The sequence below is a fragment of the Panicum virgatum genome, chromosome 7N (assembly GCF_016808335.1).
Source record: "Panicum virgatum strain AP13 chromosome 7N, P.virgatum_v5, whole genome shotgun sequence".
In the NCBI taxonomy this organism is placed as follows: domain Eukaryota; kingdom Viridiplantae; phylum Streptophyta; class Magnoliopsida; order Poales; family Poaceae; genus Panicum; species Panicum virgatum.
The window spans coordinates 6,972,014-6,984,572 of record NC_053151.1 but is presented as its reverse complement, the minus strand read 5'-3'; the positions used below and the strand labels follow the sequence as shown (position 1 = coordinate 6,984,572).

At 51.4% G+C, this 12,559-nt stretch overlaps 1 protein-coding gene across 1 annotated transcript; it reads right to left on the bottom strand.

Moving 5' to 3' along the window:
- Positions 1-5,511: 5,511 nt before the first annotated feature.
- Positions 5,512-6,801, bottom strand: LOC120683658 (chitinase CLP-like). Its single transcript, XM_039965748.1, has one exon. The coding sequence runs from the start codon at positions 6,750-6,752 to the stop codon at positions 5,652-5,654; it is 1,101 nt and encodes a 366-aa protein (XP_039821682.1). The 5' UTR covers positions 6,753-6,801; the 3' UTR covers positions 5,512-5,651.
- Positions 6,802-12,559: the final 5,758 nt, after the last annotated feature.

Here is a 12,559-nt window from a genome sequence, read left to right as displayed (position 1 = left end):
GTGTGCATGTATATGTATGTGTGACAAATATGCTTAGAATAGGGTGCCAGTAAATTTCTCATATTCATCATGAAATAACATATAAAATGTAGCAATACGTACCCTAGATGATGTTGCATAAATTCATTAGGAGATTCAAACTTGAATTAAATAAATGTCACATGAAATGATGAATTAATTCAAATCTTAACAAATATGCTTTGAAAATAACCTTTGAATCGATGCTCAAATAAACTTTTGCCTAAAAAAAAGTTATAGAGTTTTAAATTGTGAACCACTTTCATGTCGATGGATTTTGAAGTTGCTATATAAAGAGTGAAGAAAAATTTGAATTTAGGTTGGAATCGGATAATAATGAGCATTCATCAAAGATTCAAATGTAACTCTTGATCGAGTTTTCAAATGAGTTTGTGCCTGAAAGGAAAGTTGTAGGATTTAGAATTCTGGACAACTTTTGTATTCAAAGTTTTTCTAGTTTCAATTGAAATTTTGGAGTTGGGAGGTCAGAAATATGAATCCATTTCGGTTGGCCTGTCAGACCGGAGGCGGACACCGGTTAGACCAGTCCTCTGCTCGCGCCGTCGCCGTTCTCGACGTCGGTGTCGCCACGCGTCGCCGCGTCGTTGAACTCCGTCGCTGCTTCAGTCGTCTTTATCCGTTCGTCCTACTCGGTTTTCTCCTCCTCTCCCCTCTCGTCCAATCCCCGAGCCGAGCTCTGCTCGCACGCCAGAGGCGCCGCCGCCTCCACCTTTGCCGCCACCGCCCAAGCTTTGCCACGGAGAACCCATCTTCGGCCCTTCCCACCCGAGCCGGCCCCGCGATGAGCTTCCTCTCCCCGTGGCGGAGCTCGCTGACCCCTTCCCGCCGCCCATGGCCGCCGGAACACCTCTCGCCGCCCACCATGGCCGCCGTTCCCTAGAGCTCACCGCCGAGCTCACTCCTCCGCTCTCTTGACCCCAATAAACCCCACAAATCCCTTCCTCACGGCACCTTGAAGCTCTCCGACCTCCTCCCCGCCGCCCAGAGCTGCCGGAGCGCCGCCGCCTCCGCTCGCCACCGCCGGCGAGCCCCCTTCCGGCCTTCCCAACCCCACCCGAGCACACCTCTAGGTAGCTCCCGCCCTCCTCTAGTTTTTCCCCCACCGGGCCCTCGCCGTCGGCGGCGAGCTCGCCGGAGTCCGGCCGCCCGTACCCGCCTCTGTTTTCCCCTCCAGCCAAGGTCCTTTTTGTGAGGTTTTCAATTCTTCCAGGGTCCCCGGTGCAAGTTTCCAGGGGCCTGTCTGCAAAGTTCTTTTTCCTTTTAATTTTCAAAAACAGCGAGTTTGTAAATTCAGTTAAAAATCTTAGAAAAATAAAAAATGCAAACTCAAATGTTTTGGATTCCTTGTAACTAGATCTACAACTTTCATTGCATGCACTTTTTATTTGAGCACTAGTTTTGTTCTATATTAAATGCAAGGTTATTAGGCATTTAATTAGATCTCAAGTTCTAGGCATGCACTACAGGAGATTTTTGGTCAGTGATCTACATGCTATCAATGGAGTTTTGTGTAAAAGTTTGGGTGTCAGTGGACATTCCTAGCTTTAGGTTTAATGGAATCATGATTTAGGTCTAGGTTAAATGAAATTATTTGTTCTGGAGTGGCAACTGTGCTTCATGACATGAAACTTTTCTAATAGATTTATATTGATATCAAGATATTGTATAAAAAGTTTAGAACTTTTTACTTGAGTAGAACCCGTTCAAGTGATTTTATTATGAAGAAATGTACTAAATGAAGAAAATAGTTCCTGTGCATGGAAAAATCTGATTTTTTCACCAGAGGGTTACTTGGAGTACCTAATCACTTTGGCAAAGTATGGACCTCATTGTCTTGGTAGAATGGTTTGTATAAATTAATCTTGATCTATGCCACTATAACTTGCTTTATTTTTCATGCCTTGTGTAGTGCTCTTTTAAATCTGAAAAATTTACAGTAGGCACATCATTAGAGCATCAACACTTAGTTAAAATTTAATCACTAGTACTTGTATGGTTTGGCCTGTACAATTTAATCTTATTTCTAGCAGTAGCTATGTAAAATGTTTTTCAAAATTAATGTGCTCAATGAAAGTGGCTGAAATTTTTAAGTGAGTTTATTACTAAGTTTTGCGCTCTGCATAAAAATATCAGGACCAGAAGCTTATTATAGTATCAGACCTTAGTACCACATGTTGTCTTGTGATTATGTTGGAAAGATAGGAATTTTCTGCATGTTAATAGCTTGAAAACCCCACGTGCCCTCATGAAGCAAATTATTACTAATTACTACCCTATAAACGACTGCCCAGGAAATGTTAATTAAGAAGTTTCACATCCAAACTCACTTTATGTTGGACTGCAACTTTATCGTGAAGGAAAAATAATAACACCTAAATCGCTAAGCAACTCGGAACTTTGCATTCATGTAGAATAGATGACCCTCGCTGACGGAATGTACGAGCTGGTGCCGCAGTCCGAGAGTGAACAACGTGAAGCTCAAGTGAATCTAACTGAAGTAACGGAAGACCCGAACCAAGTTTCGGAAGAGCCCAAGGCTGGCTACGCCTAGGGAGGCAAGCCCCGGAGCATGTCCTTTCTATTTTAAATTTATGCAACTTATTATTGTTCCTATCTACTTGTGCATTTAAGTTTACAGGAGTTGATTGGAACCTTAGTTGCATGATCCTTAGTACCTATGTTTGAACACTAGTATGTGTAGGTCGCTAGTTGGCTATGCTAATGGTTTGGTAGAAGTCGAGTGATTTCCAGTCACTCGCGAGAAATTATAGGAGTTGGGTGTTTACTACATGCTGCAACTATAAGGTCTATGGGCGGGGCTGTGGTTCTTGTGATGCCCTGTCTGTTTAGTGAAAATTGATAAGGCCACAGTGTGTGGTAGTGGTGGTTAAGCGTTTGAATGTACTAAACACATGCCGAGAATATATTAATCAGTAAGCTTAATTACTGGATTGAACCGAGACCGGAACATACCTTCCCACTGTCTTGACGTCAGTCTCATCTAGCTTATGACGGGTGCAGAGCTGGGCTCTGTAGTCGAGGGTGGTGGGCTTGTTCCTTGAAGCGGAAATTGAAGGGAAAAGTTGCACGTGTAACTCTAGGAGTAACCACGTGACGTGTGTTTAGATTTGCCTTGCAAGGTTAAGAAATTCGATTCGAATTGTCCGTTTCTCGTAGTTATTGAGACTGCTTGATCCTTTTACCACATAGAGTAAGAAGTGGGACATGATGCTGATGAATATGGTTGAATGTTGAAAGATAATTGTTTTCCACCATATTTACTATTGGATAGATGCTCACTTAGACTAGTTAATTGAACTAGAAGTTTGAGGCTAAAATTTGAAAGTAAGGATCTACTCTTTATTGCTTTTCAGCAAAACAAACCCCTCAAGCCAAAAGCCGGCATGTCTAGATAATGGGCTAAGTATACCCTCAGTCGGGTAAGCCTTGCTGAGTATTAGTATACTCAGTCTTGCTTATGGCTCTAATTTTATTTCATGTGAAACCTTTGAGGATATGATTGCCAGTCTAACCTAGCCTTGCACACTCCCGCCTGGTCGGTCCGTGGAGTGGAATACGTCCCCGACCAACGATGACAAGAACGAGTGATGTCACATTTGGGGCTTCATCATGACACCCACACCGCCGTTAGCGATCGTTTTTTATGTCCGCTGCAATAAAGAACTCTGGTGAATTTCTTTTATGTTGGTACTTTGGTACTTCAATAGTACTTTGTTAAGTATTGAATTTGGTTTGTAATTCTAAAGTCATGTTAAACTTGCAATGTAATATATTGTGAAGTGTGCAATCTCTGGACTCGTCTTCGTGCGAGTGTTCTGCAAGCTTTGGGTTCGACCGAGGTTCAAGTGGTTTAATCGGGATATTACCCGACAGACTGTCCGGTTACTCCGTTTTAAGTGCGGGTTAACCCTGGTTGCTGTTACGATGTAATTAGCGTACTTCAGTCAGATTAATTTGGGTGGTACTGCCACAATTACAAGGAAGACACCATGTCTGCTAACACCTAAAAAAATGATGTCTGATGGTAAGTCTTCACCTAGTACGACATATGTCCAAAAACATAATAGACTAACTCCTTGTCTCCTTCACGGCAGACCTTGTCTTCATCTTGACACCTTTGTCAGGCAGCTTATTGTGCAGGCGTTGCCATCTATTGTCTAAAACCAATCAGAAGGCAGTTTGACTGTGTTATCCTTCAGCCCAAAAAACTCATCCAACATGTACTCCTTAAAATTATGAATGGTTGCCTGCGGGGAGTCAGATGCGACTACAAGGTAATTACCAAGCATATTGTGTACCCATTAATTTTGTTGCCAGAAATATGCATACTACCACAAATGATTTGACCATGCTTGATCATGCCGGCCAAAATAAACAAAGTTCTCATGAAGTATATGAGTCACGTACGTCACAGTGTAGGAATTTCCTCAGATGATTCCTGTCTGTGTGTACGGTTCGGCGACAAGCAAGGCTGCAGGAGTAGCACACAAGCAATTTAGCTCAGGAAGCTGAATAGGGTCGCACCCTCAGAACATGAATTACTACAGATGGAACCATTGTTCATTGTTGCGTCCAGAAGACCTGAAAACTGAAATGGTTGTGTTGAACAAGGATAATTCAGACCACCGAAGCTGTCAGATTAAGGCTTACTTCCACAGTTGAGGACCATCATGCACCACTAGGATGGGGGTGGCCAGCGGAAGATGGCAGCATGCCAAAGATGGACATGACGGAGACAATCGTGTCCCCTGAAAAGAGAGCAGAGACAGAGCATGTAAGTGGCGTGCGGCAGCATATCCGTTGGGACGGAGATGCGAGTGGCCGGCGGCGGCAGAGGAGGAAGTCAGTGGCCGGCGGCGGCGGAGGAGGATGCAAGAGGCCGGCGGCGGCGGAGGATGCAAGTGGCCGGCAGCGGCAGGGGATGCGAGTGGCCACGACGGCGGGGATGGCCCGCAGGTGGGGAATTCCATCCACTCGTATACTATTGATGCTGCGTGGATAGCATTGATGGCAGGAGGTGCGGCGGGGGAGCTGGGGTCAAAAGGGAGCAGAGGGCTTCGATGGCGGTGGAGGCGGTGTACACCTGGCGTAGGATGGCCTGTGGCGGCGGCGGCGGCGGCAGTGGCCTGAGGCCAGCAGTGGGAAGCTTCCTGGCGGCGGCGAAGGAGGATGCGAGAGAGAAAAGAGGACGATGAACTGTAGCGATGTAAAACCGTGCGGGCCCAGTATGAAGGCTGTATAGGTACCGTATATGCGATAGTATACGAGAGAATGGGCGAAATACGAAAGATTCTCGCTGCTGACAGCCTCTGACAACACATGCGATCCAACGGCTGCGATAAGCACAACTGAGCACGTACGTCCCAAAAAAACCGGGTTGATCGAATAATCATACAACCTATGCATGCACGAGAAGTAACGTGGCGGTGTGTTTTGTCTGCAGTACTGACGTCATTTTCAAACACGGTCCCTTTATTTCCTGTTTATATGATGATTATTATTGGTGGTATACAGTACTGAAAGCATGTTGTGGTTGGTATAGGGAGCATCGATCGATCGTGATTCGATTCATTCAGCTAGCACGACCCTAGCTAGGCGGCATGAGTAAAGTTGAAGTTGCTGCAGGAGAGCCCTATGGCGTTGAGAAACGTGGTGAAGCCGAGCTGCTGCTTGTCCTCGTCGATCACCAGCAGGCGGTTCTCCAGCTGGAACCCACCGATGATCGCCGCCGGCGCTTGGCCGCCCTTACTACTACGGACGAACCCGAGGCAGGCCGTGTCGGCGTCCACCTGCACCATGGAGTTGCCGCCGACCACCAGGAAGCTGGCCCCGCCCTCGAGTGCCACGTCTATCTGCGGCACGCCGTAGCCGAGCCGCGACAGCGACACCGCCAGCTTGGTCGAGTTGTAGCACCGCTCGAACGGCGCCACCGCGGCGACCCTCTGCATCCACGGGAAGCTGGGCCCGGACGCCGCCTGGTCCCACGCCTTCACCAGCGGGCCGTACACGTCGGGGCGGAGCGCCGTGTACGGGATCGTCGAGCTCAGCCCGACGGCGAGCGGCCCGCCGACGGCTTGCTTCTGCTCCACGGCGATGCCGGTGGCGAAGACAAAGTATCCTGGGGATCCATGGAACCCGTGGAGGCGAGCTGCGCCGGCCAGCATCGCCGTGAAGTCGCCCCGGTCCGGCGGGATGAAGAACAAGGGACCCCCGCCGAAGATGGCCACGCCCACGCTGTCGCCGCTTGTCGTCTTGCCGTCGCTCGGGAGGCAGAGCGCCATCTTGTTCGCGACCTTCTGCGTGCGGGCGACCTGCGCGGGGAACGATGACCGACCCGACGGCGCCAGCCCCGCGACGCCGACGACGGCGGCGGCGCAGGTGGCCACGGCGGGGAAGGAGACCGGGAACAGCGGGTTCTTGCCGTCGGTGGCGTTGGCAGAGAGCGTCGTCGTGACCGTTCCCTTTCCCTTCTTGGCGTCGCACGGCAAGGAGATGGCCGGGCTGGAGAGGTCGAGGACGAGCGGGCGGCCGTCCTTGAGCGGCGCGGTGTAGAGGGAGGTGGAGGCGTCCTTGGTGACGGCCGCGAGCAGGGGCTTGCCGCCGCCGCCATTGCTGGCCGCTGTCCATGTCGACAAGGCGGACATGCAGAGTAGTGAGATGATGAGGAAGGATTGGGGCTTCGGGTTCCACATTTCTGCTAGTTGGTTTGGTGGTGTTGTGCTCGATTGGTGTGGTTTGTTACATTGATGGTTTAGTTTATATAGACTTTAGAACGGACTACGCATGACGATTGCCTCTGTTTAATAGCCGTACATATTTGGCCAATTGACTGCCGCATGCCGACATATACACATGCTAGATAGAGTATAATAACTTTTTTTTAAGACCGAGAGAGTAGATAATTTTACATCAGCTCTAAAATACATGGCGACCAACTATGACACTGGGCCAATAGCAGCCAGGCGGAACTAATTGCAATAGATATATTCTAATTGCAACTGGACACAAACCAATTATAACCAGACATGAATCAATTGCAACTAGACCCGATCCGGTTGCAGTCTGACGCGATCCCATTGCAACTAGACCGAACCCATTTGTAATTGGGTACGAACCTGCTGCAATTTCACCCGGTCCAGTTGCAATCAGGGTGGGTGCATTGTAAATATATGTATGTCTATTTGTGTGTATATACATGAGTATTGTGTTAGAATATTAAATAAGTGAGAGAGTTGTAGGTAAAATTTTATAGGAGTAAAATGCACTGTAGGTCCCTAAACTAAGCACGCAGTGTCAACTAGAACCCAAAACTCTGAAAACATCCATTTAGGTCCATCAACTCTTTAAAGGGGTGTATCGCAGATCCCAAACGCGCCAAGTAGGCTTCTAAGAGCACCTCCAGTGTTGCTGGGAAAACGAACCGTGGGAGTGTGAATCGCACCATAAACACTAGAGACATCGAACCATGGTTGTCAGAAGAGAAAGCGCATCTCGGGGAAGCGTCGAACCAAGACGAATTAAATAATACTGTCACCGGCAGATGGCTGTTTGCTCTGTACACCCGCCCATGCATGCGAGAGAGAAACGGAGGCACGGAGCTCTATACGTGGGTCCTACCAGCGATGTCCACACTAGAGGAATCGAACGCTGCTAGTGTTCAACTTTTGTGTCTGACATGATTCGACTACTACACTAGAGCTGCCTAAGGGCAACGTGGCATATCACTGAAGCGCCACGCTGGAGTAAATGTGCAATAAAACCCCTAATTTTTATACACCTTCACTTGGATGCCCTCCCTCCTCTCTCTTTTGTTCTCTGGATACTCCGCCGCCGGTAGGGCAGCCGCGCCGCCCCCTTCCCATCGCCGCCGTCCTCCCTCCCGCTCCCACTCCTCTGCGCCCTACTCCTAGCCGCTGCATCCCTGCGGAGGCCAGATCTGGGCAGAGCCAGGTCGCCGACGTTCGAGATGAGGCCAGAGGCTGAGGTCCAGCCCGGCGAGGGGTGCCTGGCCACAGGCTGTCGTTCCGCATCGGGCCGTCGCCGTTGCGCCCCCGCATTGGCGCCAGTGGCTGCGCCCTTCGGCCTGGCTGCGGCCGGATGGGTCCGCCGCCGCCCGGAGGTGTGGGTGCCGGCGGCGTCGCATTGTCTGGCAAGCGCAAGCCCGGCAGCGGCGACAAGTAGGCGGGCGCGGGGCTCCGCGCACTGGGTGCTTCGAGCTGGCAGTGAGGCGCAGCGGTGGCTGTACATCTTGGAGCGCGAGGACGCCGTCGCAGCCGAGGTCGTCAGGCTTGTTGCGCTGCCAAGCTCCTCCAACGATGGGAGAATCCTAATTTGGGCAAGAGGCAGCTCAATCCCGTTGGGGAAGACAAGAATTTGAGCGGAGTGGAGCTCAATTCCAAATCGAGATGCAAATAATCCAATCCACGAAAGGCTGGAAGCCAATCGCTCCTCTCTGCTCCACCAGCACCTGGCGAGCTGCCCCGAGCTCCCTTGACGCGGGCGGCACACAAGGTCCCCATCAAGTGCAAGCGGCATGGCCGAGGGCCCGCGGCCGCAATGTTCTCCCGGGTGTGGCAGTTGCCTTGAGCTACATGTGAATCCGGGAGGCTGTCATCGAGGCGAGCCATCGGACGGGGCAAAGGTGAAGCGGTGGTCATGGTGTTCCGCTTGGAGTCTAGACGGTGGGCCGAGGGCGACCATGTCACGGGTGCTGGAGGTCTCGCGCCGCGCCGGCCGCAAGGCAGAGACGGCCGCGTTGACCTGTGGAGAGAGATGGAGGAGGGGGAGAATGAAGGAGAACAGAAAATAGGGGGTGTATTTGCATATTTATGCCAGCATGGCATGCCACGTCGACTGCGGAGTCGACGCTCACGTGGTGTGTTTGGAATGTGGGTGGACCCCTTTTATGCAGTTTGGGGATCTATATGGACGTTTTCAGAGTTTAGAGACCTGGTTGACACTGCGCGGTTAGTTTAGGGACCTACAGTGCAATTTACTTATTTTATAATTATTCGCTTGGAGACCTAATTATTAAACAAATTTCTAATACAATATCTCTTAGAATGTAAGCCCGTGCGACTGGGGTTATCCAAAATTTCCTCTTCTGAAAAATTGAAGGAGGAGTTTCACGGTCAAAAGCTTCAGCATATAGGCAGCAAATAGCTCCTTTTTTGTTTGTAGTCAATCGCAATCGAGTTGACAAGGACGAGTCATTTTCTGGTGGCTCCTACCTGTGTGCCGCACGCGGAGAAACGGGGAACACCGCCATCATGTGGACACGATCGATGAGATACAATGCATAGATGACGCTTGAGCCGCACATCATGACATGACATGCTTGGAGAACAGCTCATGCAAGCATACATGGTCGTACAGATACAATGCATATATAGGTTGACCATGCCAGTTGCCAGACACAGCTAGTCAATAAATGCCACGCAAGCTCAACCATATCCCCGCGAACACAAACAGTGTCATTCCAGGGCTGCCATCAAGCACGGGGTGCAAATAGCAACTGGGCAATGGGTGCAAAAGCATGTAAATAGAGACGAGAGGAAACAAACTCTTGACGCGAGATTTATCCCATGATTCGGTTAGGCACAAACCTACTCTTACTCCACATTGTTGAAGCACTCACAAAGAGTATCGCTTCCCGGCATCAAGTCTCTTCTGAGGATACCAAGTCACCACAGTCACCTTGATCCTGTTTTCTACTAAGGAGCTTCTCCACAAAGGATGGGGGTCTCCACGTCCCACGCACAAAGCCGTCAACGCCGCTCCACACCAAGCCGGAGGGTCGATGACTTGCTGGCGAGGCACCAAGACTCCAAGAATGGCTGGCACACCAAGATACAAGTATGGTTCACTCTAAAACTAGCTCACAAGGCTACAACACCTTGCACTCTCACTCACTTAAGAGCTAACCTAGCACTAACACTATTAAATGTGTGCTAAGGACTAAGAATTTGATCACTAAGCTCTTTGAAGGCTTGGAGATGTTCTTCAATATGCGTGGGGTGTCTCAGCTCTCCAGCAACTCCAAAATGACCGAGGTGAGGCGTATATATAGGTCACCAAGCCTATAGAGCCATTGGCCAAACGGCTAGCTGAAATCAGCAACCATCAGTTGAACCGATGCATATGCATAGGGTGGCGTCGGTTCAACCGGTCACACTGTTTGAGTCCCATATAGCCGTTGAATAGCTCTGACATGTCAGCATGCGCTTACGTCATTGCACCGATGCGTTACACCAATGGGGCATCGGTTAAACCGGTGCTGAAGGGAGTTTTGCTTCCTCCAAAACATCATGTCTGGACAATGCCCCGGTGAATGCACCGATGCCTCATTTTTTGACCATCGGTTCAACCGATCGCACTGGGGTTTCTTCACTTGGCTCGGCACTGCTTGGGCCATTACTCTGACGACCACACGTCGGTCTATCACTAGAGTGCATTTCCACTCGTACACATGATGGTCGCACAGGTCACACACCTGTGACGGGCACAAGACTCCTCCCTCCTATAATATAAGAAGGCCTCCTCCATCCTCATACACACATAACATAGCCATCAGTAGGAAAGGAAATCCAAGCAACAAACTTGGCACCACCCTGTTCCTGCCAAGAGAAACAACCATGAGACCTCAGGTGTTGCTCGCCATTTCCTAGTCCGCACCGACCTCTATAGCGTGAAGTACCTCCTCGACCAGCGACTGTCCATGATCCCGCAGCACCAATGGCTCAGCAGGTTGTTCGGGTTCGACTTCGCCGTGGAGTATCGCTTGGGCCGCCTCAACGCCGCAACAGCGAGTCCAGCTCTGATGACGCTGCGGAGCTCCACACCATCTTCGGGCCATCCTTTGACCTCCTCGACGACATCCGTGCGGCCACATCCACCGATGAGGAAGCCGCATGGCTCCTGGATGGGGTCCCGACGCGCCCTGGCACATGAACGCAGGGCTCCTCCTCCATGGCAAGCGCATCTTCATGCCCACCCAGCACGACCTCCGCCAGCGAGTGCTCTCCGTGGTCCATTCAGCTGGCCGTGAGGGCGTCCAGAAGACCCTGCAACATCTCCGCGCCGACTTCTACATTCCTTTTGACAAGAAGCTGGTGCAGGACTACGTCCGCGCTTGCCCGACGTGCCAATGCAACAAGACGCTGACTCAGCAACCTGCGGGGCTGCTACAGCCCCTCGAGGTTCCCTCGCAGGTATGGGCGGACATCTCCATGGACTTCATTGAGGGCCTACCTAAGGTCCATGGGAAGTCGGTCATCCTCACGGTGGTCAACCGCTTCTCCAAGTACGCCCACTTCATCGCCCTCAGCCACCCCTACACGGCGTCGTCGGTCGCCCACACCTCCTTCGACGGCATCGTTCGGCTCCACGGCTTCCCGATGTCCATCGTCAGTGATTGCGACAGCTGAGCATCACCAGGGCTTGGAGGCCCCATTGTCTCCATGCATTCGACAATAACTCGACTCCTTGCATTGATTCCTCTGCGCCACGCTTCTGAAATGGAATGGGTACACCAATCGATATGTCAACAGAAGCAAAAGTTATACATCGAGTACTTTTACCAGCAATCGGTGTAGTAAAAGGTAAGTCAATTATTCACTTTTTTCAAAAAGAGAAACATCTTCGGTGTCACAGCCCTGAAAAAAAAGAAATGAAAATTCCCCGCCCGGGCCCACCTGTCAGCCCCTTCCCTCTCTCCCTCTGTTTTCTTCCGCGCGCCGCGGCACGCGTCGCCCGTCGCCGGCGTCGATCCTCGTTCCACGTGCCGTTCATCTTCGCGTTCCATGCCGCCGCTTCATTCTTCTCTCCGCCCTTCCTTATCCGCGCACGACCGGTCACGATCCCCGCAAACCCTAGATCCGTTCCCCACCTCCATTGCCGCCGCCCGAGCTCCCCGCCGCCGATTCGCCCGCTCCGGTGAGCATCGCCTCGATTCCTCGCGGGGAAAGCTTCTCCTCCTCCGATTCCAGCGCTAACCCGGCCCCTTCCCCTCCCCTGCAGGGCCACCGCCGCTCGCCTTCGCCCGCCGCCGCCCCTGTCCGCCGCGCCGCTAGCCCGCTGCCGTTCTCCGCCCGTGCTCTTGCCGGTGAGGTTCGCCACCGCCTTCTCCTCGCCGTGTGCACCTTCCTTTCCCCGCTCCGGCCCTGCCTCTCCGTGGCGCCTCACGCTGCCGTCCGCCGGCGCCGCCGCGCACGCGGTGTCCGCGCCCACCGCGCGCACCCGCGACACCGTGGCCGCGCCCACGCCGCGGTCAGGGCGCGTGCCCTGCCTTGACCCGGCTGGGTGGGCCGCTAGCCAGCGGACCCCACTTGTCAGCGCCTGTGGGCGTGGAAGCCGGGTGCACCTAGCGTTTTAGCTAGGGTTTTCTTAGGTTTTGTATGGCTGCAATCTTGCAAAATGTGTAGAAATTCATGTGTAGCTCCAAAAATTATGAAACTTGTTTTGTTGAGTTCCTCCAGCTGAGATCTAATTAGGAAAAATA

Bases quoted from the DNA above. Each gene is read 5' to 3' on its own strand.
- LOC120683658 (XM_039965748.1), bottom strand. From the start codon at position 6,752: ATGTGGAACCCGAAGCCCCAATCCTTCCTCATCATCTCACTACTCTGC.